The 27,635-nt window shown below is 42.7% G+C and overlaps 1 protein-coding gene and 1 non-coding gene across 8 annotated transcripts in view; both read right to left on the minus strand.

The window, feature by feature from the left end:
- Nucleotides 1–27,635, minus strand: part of RAPGEF2 (Rap guanine nucleotide exchange factor 2) — a 265,814-nt gene that overhangs the window by 155,491 nt on the left and 82,688 nt on the right. For all 7 annotated transcript variants that reach the window (XM_040250573.1, XM_040250572.1, XM_040250574.1 and 4 more), the window contains exons 2-4: nt 25,991–26,061; nt 18,579–18,635; nt 2,532–2,615 (exon numbers count right to left, since the gene is read on the minus strand). In XM_040250573.1, the coding sequence (XP_040106507.1) occupies nt 2,532–2,615; nt 18,579–18,635; nt 25,991–26,061 (212 nt within the window). The remainder of the gene's footprint in view (nt 1–2,531; nt 2,616–18,578; nt 18,636–25,990; nt 26,062–27,635) is intronic.
- On the minus strand, nt 22,012–22,084 carry TRNAN-GUU. Its single transcript has one exon. It is a non-coding gene; the product is annotated as a tRNA-Asn (tRNA).

The following is a 27,635-nucleotide window of genomic DNA, read 5'->3' on the forward strand; positions in this document are numbered from 1 at the left end:
CTTTAAGGCAGGACCAGCAGAGGGCCCTTCAGGACTGTTCCTAAGGCAACATCCCCAGAGGAAACAAACAACTTGGACGCAGCAAAGGTCACCAGGTGCAACATGGAGAAATAACCTATAAATAGCTCTGGATTGTCACTCAGTCGGAAACACCGTCTCTCCTCATCCCAATACAGCCCTGACTCGCCAGCATCTGACAGCCAAAGAGTAACTTGTGTCATCTTTGAAAATAATTAGAAATGAGAGCCAGTGTGTTCATGGAATAGGTCCGAACTGCAAGTCCTCTTTCTTGAAGAACAGCAGTTTTCAGAACATTGGGTTCCCTTTCCACAAGTTACAACAAGCTGTCACTTGAAGCTGACGATGGCTGGCAGTCAAGAAAGACAGCCATGGGGTTCCTCTGCCATGCTGGGAACTCAAGTCTATAGATTTCAATCATACAGCAGACCTGGTATCACAATGATGAAGTTGCTAACCTCGGTTCTCTCTAAGATGCATAAACTTCAAAGCACATTCATTATAGCATTATTTACAATAAAAGGTATCAAAAACTCACCCTTTACAATTATTAACCAAACTGTGGAAAGTTCAAATAACTGAACATTAAACAGACATCAAAATGCATAATGAGTAAGCCTTTATAGAGTTTCTGACATTATGAGCCAAGCACATACATACTCTTTGACTGAAATTAGCAAGACATTAAATTGTTTATTAAGTATGTTCTTAAGTATGGAGAACACATACATGTAAGGCTAAGTGGGAAAAGACTAGAATATTAAAGAATCACTATCTTGGATCAGACTTCAGGTAATATTTTCCTTCTCTTTGATTATTTATATGGTAATTACCATTATTATTTTTTACATTAAAATTACATTTAATTTTTAACATATAACAATGCTTAAATATTTTTTGCCTCTACTCACTTCCAAGTTCAGAAATAGAGACAGAGCCCCCAGAAAGGGAGCAGATAGTAGGTCATATGTTTGAAGGAAAGAGAAGAGTATTCTAGTCAGTTCTCTATCTCTTTGGGAAACAGAATCCCAGGGATGACAGGGCTCTCTCACAGGGTCACACCAGGCCTCCCGGGCAGAATTCCGGGATGGACGACCACCCACCAGCCTGCACTACCATTTAAATCAGTTATGAAACGCAGGTAACAACCATACCTACCTCAAGGGACAGTTATGAAGTTAAATGATTTATATATAAAGCTTTCCAAATGATGCCTGGCAGAAAAAAAAGCACTACTGACAAAGCCTTGTTCTCTCATCACTGCAATACCACGACAACCATGACTTCCGTTACGATCAAGGCCCCCATCAGCACCCTCAACATCCCACTACTAGGAGCAGTTATACTGGAAGAACAGCAAACAGGCAGCGGGGCTTCCTTCCCTCGTGGGCCATTCTCCCCGGAGAGATGCTGGCCGCCAGGAGGGCGGGGAGGCTGGAGGCTGGGGAACGCTCCCATTGGAGGTGGTGCCTCTGGCCCTCCTTTCTGGCACCCCGGCACATCCCCACACCTCTGTGCCTCCCCCGGCTGATAAAAACTCCATCTCCCTATCCCGCGCGCTCTTTCTTAGAAAAATGTGTAAAATACATCCTTCACATGCCCTCATCCACTGAGAATGATTTATCAAGAATATATCATAATATGTTTATAAGAGAGTTAGGTTATAGAAGGTGGAGCTTGGAGGGGCACCGAATGCTACCCTTTAATAAATTTAAATAAAGTATGCATTCAGTCACTTTAAATAAAGATACTTAGTTGAGACTTTAAAATCTTTAGACAAAATTAAAATATTTAATTGTAAAAAAATATACAATCAGGGGAAAAAAATAACTCCTGAAACTCAGTGGTCCCAGGAGGCCTCAGGAACCCACCCACAGGCAGTTGCATTTGTGACTGGGGAGCCCTTACCCTCTCTGGCCACAGCTGATTGGAACCAGGTAACAGCTGTCCCCAGCCCACCCCTCAGATTGTGGCCTGAAGATCAGAAGAAGAGACAGACATGGCCATCAAATGGTACGGACGTCAGTGACACAGGTCACCAGTCAACAGTCAGCACCTGGGAGCCAAAGTCACAGCGAAAGCCTGGGTGTGGGGAAGGGTCCCAGAGATGAATCCACATGGGCCTGGGGGCAGCCCCAGCCAGCTGGGTTTCTCGCCCCACATGGGCCCATGGAACCCCCTCGGCCTCTCGTTAGAGGTGCAGGAGACTCCCTGTTACAGAGGCAGTCTTCAGTCCCTCTGAACAAACATGACCTCAACTAGCCTGGCAGGTTCACGGAGCATATCACAGATGTGTTCTTCACCCTTGCCCTTCGTTACAGAGGTTGGAACAGTGTGCACAACACAGAAAGAGTCCTTTCTTAAGATTTACATACCAACACCCCAAGCTACTGCCCTACTTTGTGTCAGTAGAATAGGAAATTAAAGCAGAGAGGAATTCTGCAAAAAATACTCATTCTGCAAAAGGATTTCAAGCTCTATGGATCATCTACTCCAGAACATCTATACAATACCTGCTTCGTGGAAGAAACATGGATTCCTTGATGAACACAGAACCGGAGAGAAGGATGTACCAGCAGGTCCCAATGTCATCAGGACTGAAAAGAAAAGACAATAGCATCAGATGATTATCTCCAACAAATAAAAATAAAAACACACAAAGCACATTGTACCCATGTTAATCTCAGAATCCTGAAGAACAACGAAGTGTCATAAAACATGTACCTAAAACACCATTCTTCAACCACTGGAATAATTTTTAAAAATAATTTTTTACAGCCAAATAACCTAACGATATCTATCAGGATATTTAAAGCTACAGCATGTGCCATTTTCATTCCAAGTTTTATTTTTTAGTTTAATTTTTTGAGCTGAAAATATTTTATTTTGTTTCATAAAAAGAAACATACAACGAGGTAAAGAGTAGAACTGAGTTTTCCCACCCATCTCCCCTGTCTACCAAGCCCCCACATTTCTCTACCACAGTTGTGGGCATCATTTAGAACTTCCTCATCCACACAAGGACAGACACACACTCATTCCCTCCACCCTCTTTCCTTCTTTACACAGAAAAGAGGGCATATGCTACAGCGTTCCTTCCTATGTGCTGACGCAGAGGTCTTTGAGCAGAAGACAGCTCCCTTATTAGACGTGGCTCATCTGACTTAAGCAAGTCCCTGCGTGTGTGCATGTGTGCGAAGTTGCTTCATTCACGTCTCACTCTGTGGACTCACTGGTGGACTGTGGCCCACCAGGCTCCTCTATCCATGGGATTCTCCAGGCAAGAATACTGGAGTGGGTTGCCCATACCCTCCTCCAGGGGATCTTCCTGACCCAGGGATCAAACCCACATCTCCTGTATCTCCTGCACTGCAGGGGGATTCCTTATTTATGAGCCACCGGGGAGCCACGCAAGCCCCTACTGCCCATCATTTCAGTGGTTTTTAATGTAGGCAATCATTGAAAAATAAAAGGAAAACTGTAATGAGTGATCTTGTACCTACAGGAGTAACTGTGATTAGTAACTAGATGTGCAGCTGCTGAGTCAAAGGGCACAGACAGTATAACTTTGATAAATATTGGGTGGTTATTGAGTAACTCCAGAGAAGGCAATGGCACCCCACTCCAGTACTCTTGCCTGGAAAATCCCATGGATGGAGGAGCCTGGTAGGCTGCAGTCCATGGGGTCGTGAAGAGTCGGACACAACTGAGCAACTCACTTTCACTTTTCACTTTCACACACTGGAGAAGGAAATGGCACCCCACTCCAGTGTCCTTGCCTGGAGAATCCCAGGGATGGGGGAGCCTGGTGGGCTGCCGTCTATGGGGTCACGGAGAGTCAGACACAACTGAAGCGACTTAGCAGCAGCAGCCCTGAGTAACTCAGGAGCCTACCACCTCCCCAAGGCCGTGCTAGCAGAGTCTATTTATGTAATAAATATTTAACAAATTTTCAATGAGGGCTGTTCTAGGTGCCTAGGGGACTTCAGGAAACAACAGCAACAAAGACCTCCGTCCTCGTAGGGCTTATATTCTGGTTGGACAATACACACTAAAATAAACACACTTAACTTCCCTGGCTATTCAGTGCTTAAGAGTCCACGCTTCCAAGGCAGGGGGCATGGATTTGATCCCTGGTCAGGGAACTATTAATAAGAACCAACATATCATGTGACATGGCCAGAAAGTTAAAAAATAAATAAAAGAAGAAATAAACAATAAATATAATAAATTAGTAAATTATAAATACATTATCAGGGGAATAAGTTAGTGTGTAGGGCAAGGAAAATGGGTATGGGTTGTGATAATTTTAAATGCTCACTGAGCAGAGCACAATGGTCTCACTGAAAAGAGCACATCTGAGCAAAGGGGATGAGGGGCCAGTGGCTCCCAGATGGTGAGGCTTCTCGGCCAAGGGCACGGAGGCTGTGTAGAGGCCTCGGGCTGGGCAGCTGGGCAGGGCGGAGGGGGTGTGGCGAGGCAAGGGGTGAGGGCATTTCATCCCTGAACCTGGTTGTTTATCACACTTTGGCGGTTTTGCCAATCTGCTCGACAAAAACTGTATCTCAGTTCACTTTTACTTTTCCTCTTATTATTGTAAAAGCACCTTTCTTATGTTCACGAGCCCTACGCATTCCTTTTTCTGTGAAATCATAACTTTTAGCCAATGCTCTACAAGCCGTGGGACTTTTTCTTATCTGGAAGCACTTTATTAAAACTATCATTTTGAAGATATGAGCTGTGACAACCTTCTCCCCAGGTTGCTGCTTCAGCTTTGACTTTGTTTCGTGTGGTTTTTGCCATGTGCTGAGTTCTTTTTATTTTAAAGAGCCAAGTTTATCAAATTTATTTGTCAGGATAGAGCTCAGCTTACTATGAAAACAGAAAGCCAAACGGAACAGTGGCTGAAGCACGGAGAAAGTTCGTTTCTTTCACATGTACAGTAACAAGCGGTGCTGGAACCAGGTTCTCCCTGCTGTGTGGCTCGGTCACCCCAGCCCGTGGCCCCCGTTTCAGACTCTAAGGGGCTGCTCCAAACCTCCCCGCCGCGTGCACATTCTAACCACTGGAAGGAGGCACGCACCCACCCATCTTTCCTGAGAGGACGGCATGGAACCTGCATCCTGGCAAACCACACTTGAAACAGTCTGCAGCAACCTCTACCAAATCTTTTCTATTTTGGCAAACGGATTCCGAAAGTTTTTGGACACCAAGACTTCCCAGGTGGCGCTAGTGGTAAAGAACCTGCCTGCCAGTGCAGGAGACATAAGAGACGCGGGTTCGATCCCGGGGTCAGGAAGATCCTCTGGAGAAGGGAATGGCAACCCATTTCAGTATCCCTGAACATCCACCAATTATCCTACAAATAGGGCTGATGCTTCATACCAGGAAAGCCACGGCAAGGATTTAAAAAGTGAAGATAAGAAACTAGTCCTCTAGACCTCTCCCACTTACTATAATGTCATTTGCCTGATGGATGAGCTGCTTCTCTCCCTTTTCCAAAAAATTCAAATCTTAACTCACAACAGCTGTGTTTGTTGCAGGAGGCACTTGCAGAGAATGACCACTGCAACACTTAACTGGATTTGGTGGGCACGTACTACCTGCCACGCCAAATATGACAGTCAAAATGCCTTGATTTTAAAAAAATTTTATCAGAGTATATTGATTTATAATAGTTTGTTGGTTTCAGTTGTAAAACAAAGTGAATCTGTTTTATATATACATCTGTGAAAATGAAAGTTGCTCAGTCGTGTCTGACTCTTTGCAATCCCATGGACTATACAGTCTGTGGAATTCTCCAGACCAGAATACTGGAGTGGGTAGCCTTCCCCTTTTCCAGAGGATCTTCCCAACCCAGGAATTGAACCAGGATCTCCTACATTGCAGACAGATTCTTTACCAACTAAGCTACGTGTGTGTGTGTGTGTGTTTAAAACATAAACAGTTATCTGTTTTATACACAGTAGTGTGTATATCTCAGTACCAATCTCCCAATTTATCCCTCCCCTCCATTATCCTCTAGTAACCATAACTTATGTTTCTACATCTGGAACTCTATTTCTGTTTTGAAGATTAAATTCATTTGTACCTTTTTTTAAAAAAAAATGTGCGGGTATCAGTGGCAAAAACTTTTATTTTGAAGTTCTTACTCTTTAGAAAAAGAAAACTTATTTTATATTGCACTATGGCTGATGGCATTAGCTTGGCTCAGTGGTAAAGAATCTGCCTGCCAATGTAGGAGACATAGGTTCGATCCCTGGGTCAGGATGATCACCCAGAGAAGGAAATGGCAACCCACTCCAGTATTCCTGCCTGCAAAATCCCATGGACAGAGGAACCTGGTGGGCTACAGTCCATGGGGTTGCAAAGAGTCGGACACAAATGAGTGACTGAGCACACAAATAGCCGATTAACAGTGTTGTGATAGCTTCAGGTGGACAGCAAAGAGACTCAGCCCTATATATAAATACACACACACACACGTATATCCATCCTCCCCCAAAGTCTCCCATCCAGGCTGCCACATAACAGTGAGCAGAGTTCCCTGTGCTATACAGTAGGTCCTTATTGGTTATCCAGTTTACAGCAGTGTTGTATCCTTTTTTAGATTCTACATTTAAGTGGTATTATATACTTGTCTTTCTCTTACTTCACGCAATATGACAATCTCTAGGTCCATTCATGTTGCTGATAATGTCTTTATTATTGAGGTGTCTCTTTTAAAGATTCGTATCTTATCAGTCAGTCAGTTCAGTCACTCAGTCCTGTCCGACTCTTTGCGACCCATGGACTGCAGCACGCCAGGCCTCCCTGTCCATCACCAATTCCCAAAGTTTACTCAAACTCATGTCCATTGAGTCGGTGATGCCATCCAACCATCTCATCCTCTGTTGTCCCCTTCTTCCCCCAGCCTCAATCCTTCCCAGTGTCAGGCTCTTTTCAAATGAGTCAGTTCTCCACATCAGGTGACAAAAGTATCAGAATTTCAGCTTCAGCATCAGTCCTTCTAATGAATATTCAAGACTGATTTCCTTTAGGATGGATTGGTTGGATCTCCTTGCAGTCCAAGGGACTCTCAAGAATCTTCTCCAATACCACAGTTCAAAAGCATCAATTCTTCGGCACTCAGTCGCATATCTGAGGTTATTGCTATTTCTCCTGGCAATCTTGATTCCAGATTTTGCTTCATCCAGCCCAGCGTTTCTCATGATGTACTCTGCATAGAAGTTAAATAAGCAGGGTGACGATTTATAGCCTTGAGGTACTCCTTTCCGGATTTGGAACCAGTATATTATTATATGTCCAGTTCTAACTGTTGCTTCCTGACCTGCATACACATTTCCCAGGAGGCAGGTCAAGAGGTCTGGTATTCCCATCTCTTTCAGAATTTTCCACAATTTGTGGTGATCCACACAGTGAAAGGCTTTGGCATAGTCAATAAAGCAGAAGTAGATGTTTTTCTGGAACTCTCTTGGTTTTTCGATGACCCAACGGATGTTGGCAATTTGATCTCTGGTTCCTCTGCCTTTTCTAAATCCAGCTTGAATATCTGGAAGCTCACAGTTCACGTATTCTTGAAGCCTGGTTTGTACAATTTTGAGCATTACTTTACTAGCATGTGAGATGAGTGCAATTGTGCAGTAGTTTGAGCATTCTTTGGCATTGCCTTTCTTTAGTATTGGAATGAAAATTGACCTTTTCCTGTCCTATGGATACTGCTGGGTTTTCCACATTTGCTGGCATATTGAGTGCAGCACTTTCACAGCATCATCTTTTAGGATCTGAAATAGCTCAACTGGAATTCCCTCACCTCCACTAGCTTTGTTCATTGTGATGCCTTCTAAGGCCCACTTGACTTCACATTCCAGGATGTCTGGCTCTAGGTGAGTGATCACACCATTGTGATTATCCGGGTCATGAAGATCTTTTTTGTACAGTTCTTCTGTGTATTCTTGCCACCACTTCTTAATATCTTCTGCTTCTATTAGGTACATACCATTTCTGTCCTTTATGGAGCCCATCTTTGCATGAAATGTTCCCTTAGTATCTCTAATTTTCTTGAAGAGATCTCTAGTCTTTCCCATTCTATTGTTTTCTTCTATTTATCTGCACTGATCACTGAGGAGGGCTTTCTTATAAAAAGAGAATAGAACCAAGAATACAAAAACAATAAGTCGCTTAAGTTTCTCACAGTGAGATGCCACCAATAAAATCTGTTTTACTCAATTGGCCTGAAAAGTCTCCTGAGTTCGTTAGAAACCACTGTGCTACCCTGCCCTCTCCTGCATTTATAATAATTTTGTATCAGGCAGGCAGTGTTTCAGTGTAGACATAAGCCATTTTCCTTCAACATCTGCAACCACGCCCCTTCCCACAGGGCACCTGTCACCGCGGGACTCTATATTGCCAAGGAATGACTACTTTTTAAAAAGAAATGAAGAGAAAGAAATTACCTAGCAGTAACAGCATCCAACTTGTCTACACTTAGAGGAGAAGCAAAATGAATCTGAGATCTCGCTTGCAGACATATGTTGGCGGCGCAGCTGGCTAACAGAAGACTCACTAGTAGAATAATAATTACAAGCCTAACAGGAACAAATGGCCAGGAACTACACGTTAGTCACTGTGGATACAACTAATTTTATTCACCAATGTCATTTATATTTTTCCCAGTTGTTTAATGTTTTAAAATTATGAGCTCAGGAGTCCCATCAAGGATTGCTGAAATGGTAAAAGCTGAATCTCAGAGTAACTGACCATTTGCAAATAACTTTAGTGTTACATCACCAGTAACAGGTAGAAAAGAGACACCTAGAGATTACAGGGGCCCCTCTGATCACCAAAATGAACACTTAGAGAAGACCTAGAAGTTTTAGACAGAGCTAAGAACTCCAAGACAAAGATTTGATTCCAACACCTCCCATCCTACACCCGACAAGATGAAAGCCACAAAGCCCAGGGTATGATAAGGCCCTTAGCAGAGCTTCTCTTTTGATTCTGTCAACAGAGAGAAAATGAATCAAGCCAAACAAAACAAGCAAGCAAAATATAAACAGGACATCATAAAATGACCGATCCACCATGCCATGTGATCAGAGAGAAGGACCCTAAAAAGCCATCACGACTGACCACTCTAGGTGCCCACACCTCCTGGGCTAAACCAGAAGGGCAGGTGCAGCCTTGGAATGACGGGAAGAAGCCACTGTAACCTGGTCCCACTCTTCCCACCTCACTTCCCTCTGCTCCTCAGTACAAATCCCCTTCCTAGACGGTATCTCCCTACCTTCTAAGTCACCCTGCGCCCCAAAGGAATGGCTCTAACACCACTTCTTCAATAAGGTCTTCTCACTGATTCCCACACTCCAAAAATACTTATCCCACCTCATTTATTCTGTTTTGCGCTTTTCTCTATCCATTTCTCATCCCTGAGCAACCTAGGTGTCTCCCTCCACCTGCATGGAGGCCCCCTGCAGGCAGAGCCAGGAGCTGCAGCTTGTAGGAACGGGTCAGGATCTTGGCAGTCGGTATCTGCTCAGGGAAATGAGATCAAGACAGGTTTCTGCTTATAACCTGGACAGGAGGAAGCCCAGCCCCGACGACCAGCACCTAAAAGCAGCAGTCTGATGCCCTGCAAAGAGTAAAGGTTTGGAACACACATTCTGTCATACCAGCCATGTGATCCTGGTGACGTCAGGTCCTGGGGCTCTGATTCCTCAACTGTGAAATGGGGATATTAGTCCTTCACAACATCACTCTGATTTAATGACAATACATACCAAGCGCCCTGCAGAGCAGGGACACAGCACACTGGTCTCTTCCTCTCTCACAACCGCCTCTGAAAGGGTCACCTTCACCTTTCCTCTCTGCTCTCAACCCCAACAAGACCTGGGATTCAGACTGCATGCCACTCACCAACCTACACCGTTTCCTCCGCCTATGCCTCAGGGCCTTTGAACAAACCTGCTCTTCCAGCTCCTAAAGTGTACCTTCAGCCTAGTAAACTCCTTACCCATCCTTTGAATTCCAGGTTAACGACCACTTCCTCTGAGAAACATTTTAGAACTTTCCAAATAAAGTGAGTCACTCTCTGCTGGGTTCCCAGCCACTCTGGACTTGTTCACAAGAAGCAGAGTATCATTATCTCAGAAGTCTTTCTTCTACTCTTCAGTACCTCCACGGACACACTAGACGATGGTCAACTGGCACTCAGATATTTTATTAATAAGTTAATTAATAGTTGGATAGACACTAACTCAGGTGAGGTGTTAAGTGTCTGAAAATCAAAGCCGTTGAGTTTCAATTTACTAGGAACTAGAAAAATGAAGTGAGGGTTAAAGAACATCCTTAACAATAACCAAGATATCCACAAGATGGCAGTGTCTCCCCATGAAAGGGCTTTGTGAGCAGCTGCGTGATCCCCGGTTCACCTTTAGGAAGCAGACGGAATACAGGGACCCAGTGCAAATTGATGGAGGCGGGGGAGTAGGGGAAGGGGGGTGCGGATAATAAGCTAATAACTCAAAAGAAAACAGATTAAGTCAGAAAGGGGATTATCAGAGGGCAAAAAAGTAATTGGAGAGAAGCCACTTAATTCAGTTGCTAATATAATACAAAAATTTAAGTGAAGCCCAAGTGGCCAAAAGGCTTCAGAAAGGGTAGGAGGGATGGGGTGAGGAAGGGCTTCAGGCAAGGGCACTCCTGTCCTTGTGGACACAGAGCTTCACACCCACCCCTACCAGCCACAAACTGACATCTGGTCTGTGTGTGTGTGTATTTGGAGAGAGGGGATGTCAGCCAACAGAAACTAGAGGAATGGTCCCCAGGCAAAAAACACACCATCGGGATGAGAACTTAGTGCCCAAGGAGTGCATCGGGTCCACGGGAAGGGTCTCCCCCAGGAGCAGGTCAAGGGCAGCGCAGCACAGGCAGGAGGGACCGGAGGATGCCCTATGGGGCTGTGTGGGGCGACAGCCACTAGGCATCAGGACACACAGATGCACAGAGGCGGCCACCACACAGGGACAAAGGCCGGTGGAGAGGGCGCCCACTCCGCAAGGGGTGGGGACACGCAGCCACGTGGACCCACGAGCATCGGGGTTTGCGTCAGTTTAGAAAGGGACGCTGCACTGTATTATGCACACTACCGAGATGCAACCCCACCTTCACTCAACAGCCGCAGGCATCTGGGAGCAGTGTTACCTCCCAGGCCTACTGGCTTCAGTCAATGGGAACCAAAATGAAGACCATCCAGATTCCACTAAATAAGTGGAGCCCACAAGCAAGGAACTCAGAGGGCCGGCCACCAGAGACCACGACTAGGAAAATACTTGTTTCTTCTCCTACAGCTGCTGTCCTGGTAACATTATCCAGCCTAAGGAGAAAACAGAAAACAGTCTTCTTGCATTTCTTCCTCTGCACAACCCACCACCACGTCCTGCGGGGTCCCCTCCAAAGCCCCTGCTGAAGTCTGACATCTTATTCTACCCACCTCCCAGGACCCCCCCCCCGCCCACGGTCAGTAGTCTCTTCTGAGCGGTGCAGACATGTACTCTCATATGTACAATTATACCAACAACCAGAGCAGGACTAACTCTGCCTTCTGACACCAGACGACCCTGTACCTTCTCACTGGAGCCCAGCCGCAAGTTCAGACCAGAGGTTCTCAGTGGGGACATGACCAGCCCCAGGGGACAGAACCTCATCCAGCTCTTCCACCACTAACTGCCACCACGATGGAATCGAGGAGGATTTCCCATGAACGAAGTGTTCCGTAGCCCTGACAATTGCCACCTTTCCACATGCAGATAGACTAGATATATATTAGTGCTCTTTTTCACATATGTATTACCGTCACTTCTGCTACTGGATTTACCAAAAAGTTTAATAAAATTTTTTGTTGCTCCCTGATGGGACTCTAAGCCTTATGCTCCAAGACAAAATATATATGATACATTTTTGTGCAGCCAATGGCAGAGAGTAAGCTCACTAGAAAAGTTAAAGGAGCTCGGCAGTGTGCGACCCTGACAACACCAGATCACCGTCCAAAGAAAGCCAAAGTAAAGTGCACACATCAGCCGTACTCAGGCATCAAGTGTAGGACACGTGATAGAGTTCTCTACCAAGGGTTAACACGCACATTCCTGACGTAAAGAACAGCAATATTGTTCTATAAAATTATATACTTCATAATATTTAATTATATACAAGCACATAACCACACATTTCCACACTTATGAAAACACATATTACAAGCAGAGGCTGACTTTTTGTTCCATTTCCTTAAAGTTCCAAATCATAAGAAGCTACTTCACTTTTATCACTAAAAACTCTGAAGGAAAAACAGCATCATTATAACATTAAGTTTTTCAGAAAATCCTTAATTTCCTCTCAACAAACTATAGTGGCTTAAATCCAACAAATAGGATAAATCAGTAAAATCAGTAAGAACTCTGATAACTGATGGAAGTATTGAAGCTATTTCAGCTAAATACTTTGAAAATATTTTATTTTGAATATATTAAAGTATTTTGAAAATATTTTTATTTGTAAAAATTCAGTATTTTGAAAAGGGGGGGAATACGTGGACATAATTTTTTTAACGGGGGTAATTCACTAAACCAGCAAAGGGAATGATATAAACAACTAAAGAACTAGTAAAGCCTAAGATTCTATAGACTCTTAACTTTATAAAATTCATTTTAAAAACAAAATGAAGGAGTGAGGTCTTAAGTGTCATGAAGTTACTCAATAAACTTTTTTTGAATGAAAGAAAAAACATCGATGCAGATTACAATTTATGACAATCCATTCATCAGTGATTCAGCTACAGAGGGCAGACGGCTAAACCCAAGGACTTGAGGGACAACTCAAATTTAACAGAGCAGCCAAATGCTCTTCTGAAAACCACCAGTGGGTCATGAAATTCACACATCTGCGTCTTTCAGTTACACACTACAGTTTCATTTTCAGGGTTAAACCTGCTCCTCACCTACAGAAAACTGGCACCAGAAATTCTAAAAAGAACTTGCAGCCGTCCAGAAACAAACCCACACCAAACCTGCCCACCCCACTGCGAAGGTCAAGGCTGACACGTACTGCCAGCTCACAGCGCTGTGGCCGCACCGATCAGAAAGCACAGGAAGGGAGCCTCGTTTGCTGACTACATGCAAATTTAAACAGCTGAATTTAAGAAGGGTTCAGGTTTTTACTCACCAAGTAGTTTCATAGAAAAATCAATACAAAGGACTTAACACCTAACCCTAACCCTAACATGTAGGCTGTTTTACCTGAAAGACCATAAAGAAGGTCTTTTTCAGCTGATCTAGCAAAGGAATAGCTCCTTTCAAGTAAATGCAAAAAAATAACAACTGAGAACAGACAAGATGCAAGTATCTGTGCTGGGCAACACAAGCACAATCTAAGCCAATGTAGTTTCTGCCCTGATGGAGTTCACAAACTAAATACATTTTTAAATGTTTTTATTTTACTGCTCTTTGAGTCATCACAAAAATAAAACATTTTCAAAGATTAAAAGTAAATATAAAATATTGTATTTTTTAAAGTATTGTTGCTGCTGCTAAGTTGCTTCAGTTGTGTCCGACTCTCCACGACCCCATGGACTGCAGCCTACCAGGCTCCTCCATCCATGGGATCTTCCAGGCAAGAGTACTGGAGTGGGTTGCCATTGCCTTCTCTGAAAAGTATTGCTGAGAAACCTTAAACTAGCACCATATGTACATAAATCAATCTTAAGTAAGTCTATTTGTGGGTAGGCATGTATCCACGAGTATTTGAATTTTCGTACTTACACACAGCACATGTGTACATCACAACATACCAAGCTCACAGTTGAGCATCTTTATCCTATAAGTCTGGGCAAGGAACCAGAGGTGGGGGCAGTGGGGGAAGCCACAGCGCAAAGCCATAGCTCCTCCTCCAGGGGGAAGAGGGACCAGGGGACAGGAGCAACACCACAGGGAAGGGGCAGCTCCTCCTCCAGGAAGAGGGGACAGAGGTTCAGGCAGATCTGAGCACAGGATGCCCACGGAATAGGAAGGGGATGTGGCGGGGACAGGGGGAGGGGACATCTGGACGCAGGCGACTGTGGAAACCAGAAACCACATCACAAACTGAAAAGACCGCTAGGTCCTGGGAGAGGGGCAGCGGGGCCGAAGTTCTGCAGGATGCGGATTTAGAAGAAACTGCCTTAGAAGATGCCACTGATCTTAACCTAGCTTTTTCCAATAAAGGAACCATTTCCTCTTCTGCAATAAGGGGAGGTAAATCCCATATCTAAGTGCTATGAAAACTCTTTTGGAAACCAAAGCACCCATTCCAACACATGTGTGGACAGTGAGTGTGCAGTACAGTTACCTGAGTTTACAGAGTGTCTGTGTGTGCTTTAAATTTAAGAAAACAAAACACATTTTGATGGTTCAATTTCTTATCCAAAGGTTTTTTTAGCACTTCACTAGATACTAAACCAAAATGGTGAGGATGGCTGGCCATTAAAGAAAAAGAGAATGGACACATTCATTTAGCTCCTTTCTTAAATTCTCTGAAGTCCCTCAGGTATGAAATGTATACTGTCCCACTGAGCACTTCCAAGCCAGCAAAACAACCATATGCAGTCAATAACAAATGAAAGGAAGGGAGAATTTACCTGATGTTTTTGTCCACTGTGTAAAGCTCAACTAACGATATCTAACTTTCTAGGATAACAAATACTAGATCCTAAATGGGCAAGTCTACACTTTTAAAATTTCATTTCATCAGAATCACAACTCTCCCCTGAATCGCAGTACAACTGAAAATGGCATTCTGCCATACTGCTCATGTCAAAATAACGCCAGGGGAGTTATTGATAGACCACTGTTGTCATTGGTCCTTCCTAAACAAAGCTTAAAGCAGTTAAAACAATGGGAGAACAAAATCTAAATGATGAGAACAGTGGATGGAGGGAGGACGCTGCCCACCGCTGGCATTTCTGACTGCGCGTGCCTGCTCTGTTTTCTCCACACAGGGCCCTGCATATCAGCCTCACACTGGCACCAAAGCGGGGACCCTGTGATCACTGTTCCTATTTGACAGATGAGAACAGCGAGGCACAGAGGCGGATTAAAAGAGTACTAGATTTACCTGGTGAAATTATGATAATTATAGTCTTTGAAGTCACCAGCAAACAAACATAATAAGGAAAACAAATACTCATCTCTCAGTTATAAAACCAAATTCTGAAAGTCTCTGATATTTCAACTACACTGCGTTCTCCAAGCTCAAGCAGGCAAGTCACTCCCCCCGTGAGGTAAACACAAGAGGTCCCTAGAAAAGCGGTGGTATTACTAAATCATCACAGGAGTTTGACACACCCCAAATACAGATGTTCTTTCATTTTTAAAACTGCACCTGCACCAACTGCTCAGAGCAAAGACAAGCCTGTTCACGGATCATCATCCTTCACACGAGGTCGGCCAAAGCCTGGGGATGAGGCTGGGTGAATCTACATTCAGTCTCTGAACTTTTGGTCTTATGAAATCAGGACCCACAGACTCTTCACTGTTTGCATTGCCACCTGATTCTAATTCGTCAAAAGGAACAATTAACACAATCGACTCGGGCTGCACATTCCAGCCCAAATGCAGTCAATGTGGGATATTCCAAGTTATAGCTGTGTGTGATCAGCAGAGCTCATATTAGTGGCCTAAACTGACTTTATTAAAAAAAAAAAAAGTATATTTAAAACACTGCAATCTACCTTCCATTTAAATGGATAATAAATAATAACTGTTAGGAAACCAGGACAATGCGGGCAGAAGGGCTGGTGAGTTGCATGGGCCGCCCCTGCCCCTTGGCGAGGCGCCCTCCACCCCATGGAGAGATGCGGTCCTCATCCACATGCGCAGGACACCATCTTCTATGGAGGCATGAAAGGGGTTTGGATGCTGCTGCGTAGCGGGGCAGCTGAGGCTGCAGAGTCACCAGGTCTGCGGGGGGCGAATACAGACCCCAGGTTGAGCCATGCTCTCAGGGCAGCTTTCTGTTCTCTCCAAGCCTCAGGGCCCTCCCACATAAAACAGCGGTGATAAAAAGATCCACCAGGACAGCTGTAAGGAGGAAGTAAACTAATACACACAAAGCTTGGATTCACGTATGCAGGATGGACATAGGGCTTGTTACACGTTTGCTGTTATCTCATCGTCAACATGGCCCAGATCATGTTTCAGGGGGAAAGGACAAACTAATAGAAAGCTGACACTGACTGCCACTGGACTGCTGAAACAAATTAATAATGCTCATCAGAGATCATCAACCCTAACACACGTACAGCCATTCCACAGGTAGCTTTTTATTGCTCCTAAAAGAGAACTAATAGTCTAAGTTACTTACATCTTGATTCCTTCAAGGATAAATAATATTAAGGGCATTTGCGCCCAGTGTGAGTTTTCTCATTACCAATTACATCTGGTTATTTTGTACTCTACTCTATTGGATGTATGTACAGGCTTTGAAGCCTAAGATGGATATAGACAGCCAAGAACCATCCTGCATCAGATCCACCCATGTCTTCTTCTAAAATCCATCCGTGGGACTTCCTTGGTGGGGTCCAGTGGTTAAGAATCTGCCTTCCAATGCAGGGGACTCGGGTTCGAGCTAAGATCCCACATGCCTCAGGCAACTAAGCCTGTGCATCACAATCTCTGAGCCTGAGCACCACAATGGAGACCTAGTGCAGCCAAAATTAAAAAGAAAAAAAATCCACCCCTGACTGTCCCATTTCTGCTGTCTTTGTCCCAGTTCAAGCATCATCATCCCAGATTCTGGCAGTGGCCTCCTGACAGATCTCCCTGCCAGTCCACTCAATCCAACTCTCCCCCTGCACTTTCAGGCAGACACAGATCCTATCTTTGAGGGAATGAGTGGGGCTGGAAGGCCTCTGGTCACATCATTTTGCTGCTTGAAAACTAGTCACTTACCTGCAGATTAAAAGACACTTAAGAAAGATACCAACCAATAAACAAACTGTACCCAAAAAATTTAATTTTCATGATATGAAAGAATTATGTTTTGAGGTTTGATGATAATACTGTGGCTAAGCTTTTTTTTTTCCTTCTTGAGTCTATCTTTTAAAGATAAAAATACATATCAAAGCAACTTTGGGTGAATTGATATGTCTGGATTTCCTTCAAAATAATCTACTGGAGGTGGAGTAAGAGATAAAGCACTGTTGGTGATCCGCGGACAGTGTGGCATGATGAATCCATGGGGGTCTGTTTTATTACCATGTCACTAATACTGTGAACATCTGTGATTTTCCATAATAAAATGTAATTGAGAAGGAAAAGTACTCATTTCCAGTTGCCTAAAGAAGCAAGGATGACTTTTTTAACAATACGTTCACAAGCAAACGTGACTATTACCTACCTCTTCTCTTGACCCCACAACACCCCAGGCCACTCGCACTAAACTTGCCACACTGTTCAAAATGTGAGGCCAGTCCCCTCCCCTCTCTGTGCCCCTGTATACTTGGTGTCTCCTGCCAAGAAACTCTCTCGAGACACCAGACACGCCAGGAGACGCAGTACAAAGGGCCACTTCTCCCAGACCCTCCCCTGCACCCCTTCTGTGCAAACCTATAGTCTCAGTCATTCTGGTTGGTTAGTTTTTGTTGTTGCTGTTTTCCTTTTTTTTCTGTTTGTACTTCTACCAAAAGATTCAAGTCTCCTTAAGGGCAGATGCTGTATCTTATTTATTTCAATAAAGACTCCTTATAATATGCATGAAAAGTAGTAATTATTTAGTAAGCGCCTTGAGAAACAGGAAGAAAAGTCAACAGAACAACCATCACTCATGGCAAACATTATCAGCAGAATTATATGTCTAGTAGATCAGAACTTACCCACCCTTAATACACCAATATTTATCTACTGCGTGCTTATCACATTCTTTAAGAAACTAGTTGCTTCAAGGAGTGTGTTATACATCTTAAAAAGAATATCAATATGATTTAAGGAAGAAACTAAGCCCAGGGAGACATGGGCAGTTTATTTTCCTGTTGGTGGTCCAGTGGTTAGAACTCTATGGTTTCACCACTAGGGCCCAGGTTCAATAGCTGGTTGGGGAACTAAGATCCCATATGCCACAGAGTGCAGTCAAAAAAAAAAAAAGACAAGCCAAAATATGGCATTTATGCTATCACTACCCCTCATCTGGTGTGATGGTGGGAATATATGCATTTTGTTCCTTTAGAAAGACTCCAGTCCAGACTATTTCTCATTTCATAACGATAAAAGTCAAAATACTCCATAATGTCAAATACCATCTCTCATCTACATGAGAGACACATAAATGCATATGCAGACTTATCAGCAAAGGGCTGCAAACTTTTCCTTTATGACCGGAAACGGGAAATGCTTCCCATTGCTACAGTATGCAATAAAAGTTAATGCAAAATTAAGTAACGCTGACTTGACAAGGTGTCCCTAGTAATTCTCTGATACTCTAAGTGCATCATTTAGCTGCCATATTACACACGGTGCAAAGAAAAAGGAAACACCTACTAGTACAAAACTTCATTGGCTTCATGTCTTTCGTATCTCACAGTTTCACACATCAACCTGTAAAACAAAAAATAAAGACATGAGTTCATCATTTGTCATTAAAAAACACACTAATAGTTTTAAATTGTAAATGAGACATTATATAGAAAATTAAGATTATTTCTATGAATTATCACGACTATTTATTGGCCTCAAGGTAAATATTTATGGTACCTAGGTTAACAAAATAAAATGAAATCCGGTAAAGAAAAGCTTGAAAAGAAACATATTGTTAGATGTTAGCTTCACCAGGTTTATTTCATAGAGAACAAAATTGTATGTGTTTTATACTTTGTAAAGGACATGTGGACAAATTAATGTTCTCCAAGGTAAATAGAAAATGAAAAGGAAGCTGAAAGCCAGAAAGGAAACCTATTAATTTATAAAGTGATAACGTCATCCACAGTTTAACACGGATGTTACTTAACAGTATGGAATTTCAGACAAAAGTAGGCTTTCATTAAAGTCATTATTTTTATGACTAAAATGACTAAACATATGCTTCATAATTTAAAGATTTGTTATTTCAGCTGATTCATCTCTGAAGGAAAAATTATGGAAAACATGAATGTTTAAATATTCAAAATTACCTCAAGAACAGCATCTTCAAAAAACATCTTATTATATTAAGCCTGAGTAAAATGTCCCAAAAGTACAGAAATGCAAAAGAGAAAATGACTATTTCTCCCTAAGGAGAAACTAAGAAGGAATAATAAGGACTGGCTAAAAAAGCGATTATTTCAACAGCATCTGCACTTTGGTCAGTGGGGCTACCAACCTCCGATCTGTGAAACACTGGGACCAACACACACAGATATGTTCCCTGTCTGCAAACTCCAAACAATGCCACTCACTCTTGACTTTTTTTTCACTTGAAAACACCTCACCTGAGTTCTCTTTTGCCTTGCTCTTCCTTCGACCACCACCCTAGTTCAGAGTCCCTCGGCCTCTCAACCCCTATCCAGAAACATTCACTGAACTCCGGGAGGCAGCATGGGTCCTTGAACACACGTTAAACACAGAGTTTTAAGTGACTGAATCACACGAATTCTTCCCAGGAAAGGATGAGAGACTTAAGTCATGGGTCTAAAAATACCAGATCTTAAATTATATAACAGGCTCTGCCCTGCTTCCTGTCGAATCCTCTCCAAGATCTGTCTTGCTACAGTGGCTCCTGTGCTCCTGCTCGCTCATCTCCTCCCTCCCCATCACCCGTTTCTCCCTCTTTCCTGAATGGCTTCCTTTGATACATAAACATACCTTACGTCCATCGCCCATACAGAGGGAGGGGACACTCTTGAACCCACAGCCCCTCCGGCTACTATCCACATTCTGCTGTTCCCATGATGGAAATTCTCTTTTTAGAGTTGTCTACATTAATAAACTGTCTCCACTCTCTCATCCTCCTCCCACTCCCCAATCACCAGGTCCTTGAAACTCAAAACAAACAAACAAACAAAAAAACACCTCGAAGAACTACCAGCATCCTGTTATCTAAGTCTTTTCTGACCTTGTACCAATTCCACTTCTCAGTAGCATGTGATGACTCTCTTTTCCTTACAGCATTATCTTATCTAAGTCTCCTGGTTTTCCTCTTATTCAATTCAGTTCAGTAGCTCAGTTGTGTCGGACTCTTTGCAACCCCATGGACTGCAGCACGTCAAGCCTCCCTGTCTATCACCATCTCCCAGTGTTTACTCAACTCCTGTCCACTGAGTCAGTGATGCCATCCAGCCATCTCGTCCTCTGTCGTCCCCTTCTCCTTCCGCCCTCAATCCTTCCCAGCATCAGGGTCTTTTCAAATGAGTCAGCTCTTCGCATCAGGTGGCCAAAGTATTGGAGTTTCAGCTTCAGCATCAGTCCTTCCAATGAATATTCAGGACTAATTTCCTTTAGGATGGACTGGTTGGATCTCCTTGCAAACCAAGAGACTCTCAAGAGTCTTCTTCAACACCACGGTTCAAAAGCATCAATTCTTCGGTGCTCAGCTTTCTTTATAGTCCAACTCTCACATCCATACATGACTACTGGAAAAACCATTGCTTTGACTAGATGGACCTTTGTTGGCAAAGTAATGTTTCTGATTTTTAACATGCTGTCTAGGTTGGTCATAACTTTTCTTCCAAAGAGCAAGTGTCTTTTAATTTCATGGCTGCAGTCACCATCTGCAGTGATTTTGGAGCCCCCAAAAATAAAATCTCTCACTGTTTCCACTGTTTCCCCATCTGTTTGCCATGAAATGAAGGGACCAGATGCCATGAAATGAAGGGACCAGTTGCCATGATCTTAGTTTTCTGAATGTTGAGCTTGAAGCCAACTTTTCCACTCTCCTCTTTCACTTTCATCAAGAGGCTCTTTAGTTCTTCTTTGCTTTCTGCCATAACAGTGTTTATCATTTGCATATCTGAGATTATTGATATTTCCCCAGTAATCTTGATTCCAGGTTGTGCTTCATCCAGCCCAACGTTTCTCATGATGTACTCAGCATAGAAGTTAAAAAAGCAGGGTGACAATATATAGCCTTGACATACTCCTTTCCCGATTTGGGACCAGTCTGTTGTTCCATGTCCAGTTCTAACTGTTGCCTCCTGACCTGCATACAGATTTCTCAAGAGGCAGGTCAGGTGGTCTGGTATTTCTGCCTTTAAGAATTTTCCAGTTTGTTGTGATCCCACAGTTAAAGGCTCTGGCATAGTCAATAAAGCAGAAATAGATGCTTTTCTGACACTCTTGCTTTTTCAATGATCCAATGGATGTTGGCAATTTAGTCTCTGGTTCCTCTGCCTTTTCTAAAACCAGCTTGAATATCTGGAAGTTCACAGTTCACATACTGTTGAAGCCTCGCTTGGAGAATTTTGAGCATTACTAGCATGTGAGATGAGTGCAACTGTGTGGTAGTTTGAGTATTCTTCGGCATTGCCTTTCTTTGGGATTGGAATGAAAACTGACCTTCTCCAATCCTGTGGCCACTGCTGAGTTTTCCACATTTGCTGGCATATAGAGTGCAACACTTTCACAGCATTATCTTTCAGGATTTGAAATAGCTCCACTGGAATTCCATCACCTCCACTAGCTTTGTTTGTAGTGATGCTTCCTAAGGCCCACTTGACTTCACATTCCAGGATGTCTGGCTCTAGGTGAGTGATCACACATCGTGATTATCTAGGTCATGAAGATTTTTTGTATAGTTCTTCTGTGTATTCTTGCCACCTCTTAATGTCTTCTGCTTCTGTTAGGCCCATACCATTTCTGTCCTTTATTGTGCCCATGTTTGCCTGAAATGTTCCCCTGGTATCTCTAATTTTCTTGAAGATATCTCTAGTCTTTCCCATTCTACTGTTTTCCTCTATTTCTTACCAAGCATTTTTTCTGACTCCTTTGGACTCCCTGCCAGTTTCCTGACCAGGGATTGAACCCAGACCCTCCGCAATAACAGTGCGGAGTCCTAACCACTTGACCACCAGGGAACTTCCTACTTGACTTCTAATGGACCACCTCCAGGGGCTGTCAGACCTTCTCCTCTGCACCATGTAACCTCATCCAGTCTGATTTTTAACGTCATCCATAAACTGATGGCTTCCAAAGCCATACCCCACACCTAAGCCCTCACTGTAATAACCACTCTTCTAAATGCCTACTTGGTGTAATAGCCATTTCATCTTCAAAACATCCAAAAAGATCTTAAATTTCTACCCCACAAATCTGCTTTTCCCCAGTCAGAACCCAAGTGTTTAGGCCAAAAACTCTGTCATCATCATCCTTGACTCCTCTCTCTTGTTCACAGCCCGTCTTTCCACCAGTTCCTGTTTCAAAAAGACATCCTCCCAGGCTGACCACATTCACCACCCACCTGTGAAAACCTGAAATCAGTCATCGTGCTCACATGCGCCGTCGCTCAGTCCTGCCTGACTCTGTGGCCCCAAGGCCTGCCAGGCTCCTATGTCTATGGAATTACCAAGGCAAGAATACTAGAGAGGGCTGCCCTTTACTCCTCCAAGGGATCTTCCCAACCCAGGGACAGGACCCAAGTTTCCTGCAGCTCCAGCACTGGCAGGTGGATTTTTTACTGCTGACTCACCTGGGAAACCCGTCTAAGCCATCATCCCACTATTATCTCCTACGAGGACTACAGATGTAGCTTCTGCTTCTATTCTGCACACCTGTTGCCTGTTCTCCAGACATGCAGTCACAGCACCTCACACCTGCTCTTAATCTCCACTGCCTTCAGGAGAAAATCCAAGCCCCTGACCTTGAATACACAGCCCTGCGCTGTTGGCTGCACTGAGCATCCCGACCTACACTCACCTTCCCACGGCTCCTGCCTGCTCCCACTCAGAGCATCAGGACCCATCGGCACTGTGGGGATCTCTGAGCAGCTGAGCTGACACAAATGTTCCCTCTTTTCAACCACAAAGTAAGAGCAGCCCAACATGCTAACATCTGAATGAAACAACAGTGGTCTACACCCCTAAATCCTGTCTGCCCCACTAGGAACATAAGCTCCATGGCGGCAGGGGTCTGGTCAACTTCACTGAGGCATCTCCACAGCCGACCTGATTTCCAGCACATAGCAGGCATGCAGGTGACAACTGATGACTGCATAAGTCAGCCTAACCAGCACCAACAGAAGATCAGGGCAAAATCGTCTATATGACAAAGCTGTAAATACATGGGGAAAGTACCAAAAAATTTTTTTCTTAAATGCTGTTAACAGAATGTTTGATCTTCCCCGAATTCCTAGAGAATATACTAGCCACATTTCAGTTGTCCCTTAATGTCTAAAATTGCCTGTGTAATAATAATTATGCTCATCCATAATGCTGAAGAATGTATACATGGACACACACATATACTATATAAAACTACATATATACGGTTATATATATATATATTCCCCCCCCCGCCCCCCCAGCAAGCTCTTGTTCCCAACACTGAATGGCCGCAGTTACTCTGCTTTTTAAAGGTATTTTGGCCTCAACTCCCAACTGGAGCTTCCTCCTCCCCTTTGGCAAACATGCTGCCTCTAATCCATATGGATTAAGGGAGTAAACATTAGAAAATGACACTGTGTGGGAAAGACATCCAGGTTCTCGGTGAAGCTCTGAACCCTTCAGATTGTGTAGAGTGAGCGACCTCACAGCGACACAGCCAACTGACTGCACGTGACAAAGTGCTCGGGACCCACGCACTGATGGCCCCACAGGCATCACGCGGGGCTCCCAAAGAGGAAAGCCTCCCCACCCGCGCCCCCACAAATACCAGTGTCCTGCTGCCCAGCGCTGAGGAAACAGACTTGGAAAATCTTACGAGCTGCTTTTTTTTTGTTGTCTTCCTAAATTTGGAAAACTGCGTTACATGGAAGTCTTAACTGCTCTCTTTAATCCCACAGGGAAAACTTTTATTTATAGAATTCAAAGGAAGTAACATCTAAATCAGATGTATTTTCCCCAGAAATGGTGGTTACTACAAAGCAGGTTATCCAAGTCATTGAGTTTATCTGTACCTCTTTTCTCGCTATTATTCATTTTGATATTCCAATCTTGTTCTAAAAAAGGACTTAGTTTCAGCTGATGTTTTTCATAAATATGAGAAACAAACTACTTTTCAACATAAGCAGAACAAGATAAACATCCTAAAGGTGTCTCCTTGTAAGTTCATGCCAACAGAGTTGAATGGTCTCCAAAATGGACTTTTTAAGGTACAAATACACTAAACTATACTGTTGAAATAATCAGTTATTTCCAGCCAAAATTTACTTTTGAAACAGCAGGAAATTGATGGTTCTGAAGCAGGTTAAGGGGGTGTATGGGGCTTTATTATATTACCTCTACTTTTTTAATCTTGAAAATCTTCATAAGATGTATTAAAATTTTCCTTTTTTATTGCATAGAATTACTATTACCTTAAATAATTTTATGACCACATATACTACAGACACACATTATATAATCAATATAATCTAACTATCGAAATACTACCCATGTGAATTTTTATATGAATAAGGCAAAGTGACATTTGCATTTGTATATTAATCAATTTGCATTTGCAGGTTAACTGCACTCAGTAAAACAGACAATTGGCACTACAGGCTTTTCCTAGGATGCTGCTGCTGCTGCTGCTAAGTCACTTCAGTCTTGCCCGACTCTGTGCGACCCCATAGAGGGCAGCTCCTCAGGTTCCACTGTCCCTGGGATTCTCCAGGCAAGAACACTGGAGTGGGTTGCCATTTCCTTCTCCAATGCATGAAACTGAAAAGTGAAAGTGAAGTAGCTCAGTCGTGTCCGACTCTCAGCGACCCCATGGACTGCAGCCTACCAGGCTCCTCCGTCCATGGATTTTTCCAGGCAAGAGCACTGGAGTGGGTTGCCATTGCCTTCTCCTTTCCTAGGATAGCTGCCATCAAAATTCATAAAACAAAATTTTCATTCACACTTTAGAAATTATCCTCACTTTAATTTGAGCCATCTTCTAAATTCCCAATGGTTTGGCCCTTTCTAATAAAACTTGACTGAATTTTTAAACACTTAACCTACAATCTATTTTAAATGATTTTCATTAAAAATTTAATTTTAGAAGTATTCAATCCTCTTGATATGTTTTTCAATTAACAACTAAATATGAAATTGACATGCTCAAAAATTAATTAGTGTTTGAAGAGTAAAAGGGAAATACATAGAAAAAGTATTCCTTTCATAATTAAAAACTGCTGGTATCAAAATTATCTGGAGATGGAGGAAACAGAATTTTCCCATAACTTCCTTGTTGGTGTTTATATGCAATCCTTCTTCCCAAGGTCCTTTCTTTTCTGTTCCAGTTAATCACTAGATTATCCAAGATGTTTTGATCTTTTCATATAAGCCCAGATAACCATAAATAAGGCTGCTGTGTTACTGTACTAGAGAAGCGATGAGAGTTTTACGAGTGGACTCACATAAAACCAACTATGGTATAAAGTGAGTTTCCCAGAAAAAGGCAGACAACTTAATGCAATAAATATATTCCATACAAAGACCTAAAACATACTAAAATAATGAACTGAGTCCTTCTCTGAACAGTTAAACACATTCTGGTTTCATATGTATCTGAGTGCTAAGAAACTGATTTTTATTTACCAGGATGGCAAACAATGCTCCTTTGGTGTATTCACCACGTGAGGTTTATTACCTTAGGTGAGAAGATGGGCAGGAAGGAGAGAGGTGATCACTCTGGCAGAAATGTCCAAAATTACCACATGGATGTAAAACTTACAAGACCAAGTACGGAGGCCAGATGAGGCAGAGTGCTCAGAAGTAAGTTATCTTTAATCCTACAATCCTACTTCTACAGGATGATAAATGATCATATCAAATTCTAGCATCCCACTGCTGACTTACCTAAGCTGATGCTCTCTCAGGTTGGACAAGGCTTCCATCCCATGTAAATAGGAATACACTATTTCCAGATCCTGTTTGAAAAAAAAAGGACAGGAATTATTAGACTTGTCAGGAAAAGAGGCTTCTAAAATAAGTCATTATATTTACAGACCAAATTAAAGATAGCTTTTTTTCAAATACAAGTTTTTTAGACATCAAAAATCACATTCATATTAAGAGAAATCCTGGGCCCACACAATGTCATCCATCACAACTGCCTTCGGGACACATACAAAGGCCATAAAAATATAAATGACACTGGCTCAAAGTTATGAAAATAAATTCCTCATAAGTTGTTACCAATTATTTTCTGGCTTTAACAGTAAAATATCAAAAGTAAGGTTTTAATTGTAAAGTACAAATATTTGCCATTTCCGTCATTATTTTCTTAATTAATGCATGTTACTTCATGCCTACACTTAAAGATGAGCATGAATCCAATTTTTCTTTCCAATTCTTACCAAGTGACATTTCTTACATACAGAAATATTTAAATTTAAATATTCTCTTTTTAAAAAAGAGACACTTGCCTTGTTTTAACAGATCATGTTACAATACATAGAAAAAAACAGTCCTAGTAATTCATGAAAGTTTAGAACAGGTAAAGATTCAAAATCCTGTTTATACTGATTTACATGACAAGCCAGCAAGGAACCAGCATTGTTTTTAATTGCGGTATAGTTGATGTATAATATTATGTAAGTCTTAGGTGTACATGAGTTAGTATTTTAAGACTCCAGTGAATAGCAGCTTCTGATCTCAAGAATATGAATAGATATTTACTCCTCCTCCAAATCTTGGCCAAAATCTAAAACAAACATATTTTTAAATATCTGTAAAATTATCCTCTTCCTTTTTAAAACAAAAGCCCTATTGAGATATTCACATTTTTTTTTCTGGTGAGAGACCACAGGACCAGGTAGGGGGTGCAAAAACCTCCACCCCTACCCCACACTGAGGCTACACCTCCTTCTAGAGAGTCGCTGTAAGCAGGCCCAGAGGTTCTCAGATATATTAGAACTCAAGATTTATCACTTGTGAATAATTCCATGGTTTGTCTTTGTCAAACACCATCATAATTCCTGGCATTTTACCACCCAAAAAACAACCCCATAACCATTAGTACTCTCTCCCCATCCTCCCTTTCCCTAGCTCCTGGCAAGCATTAATCTGTTTTGTGCCTACAGAATTGCCTATTCTGGACATTTCGTGTAAATGGAATCTCACAATGGAATACGTGCTCTTTTGTGACTGGCTTCTTTCTCTTGGCCTAATACCTTCAGGGTTCATCTTCGCTGCAGCAGGTAATACTTTCCTTTGTATTGCAAAATAATATTCCACGGTAGACAGATGCCACATTGTGTTTATCCATTCATCAGCTGATAGACATTTGGTCTTTCCCTGCTTTATGACTGGCATGAATAATGCTGTTATCAACTCTCATGCATACATTTCTGCTTGCACACCTGTCTTTAGTTCTCATGGGAATGTATATACCTGCAGCAGAACTGCTCATTCATAAGATGACTCTTGTCTTTAGCTTGTTTACCTAAGTGGCTAGGTCTAAGGACTCTAATTTCTCCACATACATCCTTGCCAACACTGT

Source organism: Oryx dammah, unplaced genomic scaffold (genome assembly GCF_014754425.2).
Source record: "Oryx dammah isolate SB20612 unplaced genomic scaffold, SCBI_Odam_1.1 HiC_scaffold_12, whole genome shotgun sequence".
NCBI classification, from domain to species: Eukaryota; Metazoa; Chordata; class Mammalia; order Artiodactyla; family Bovidae; genus Oryx; species Oryx dammah.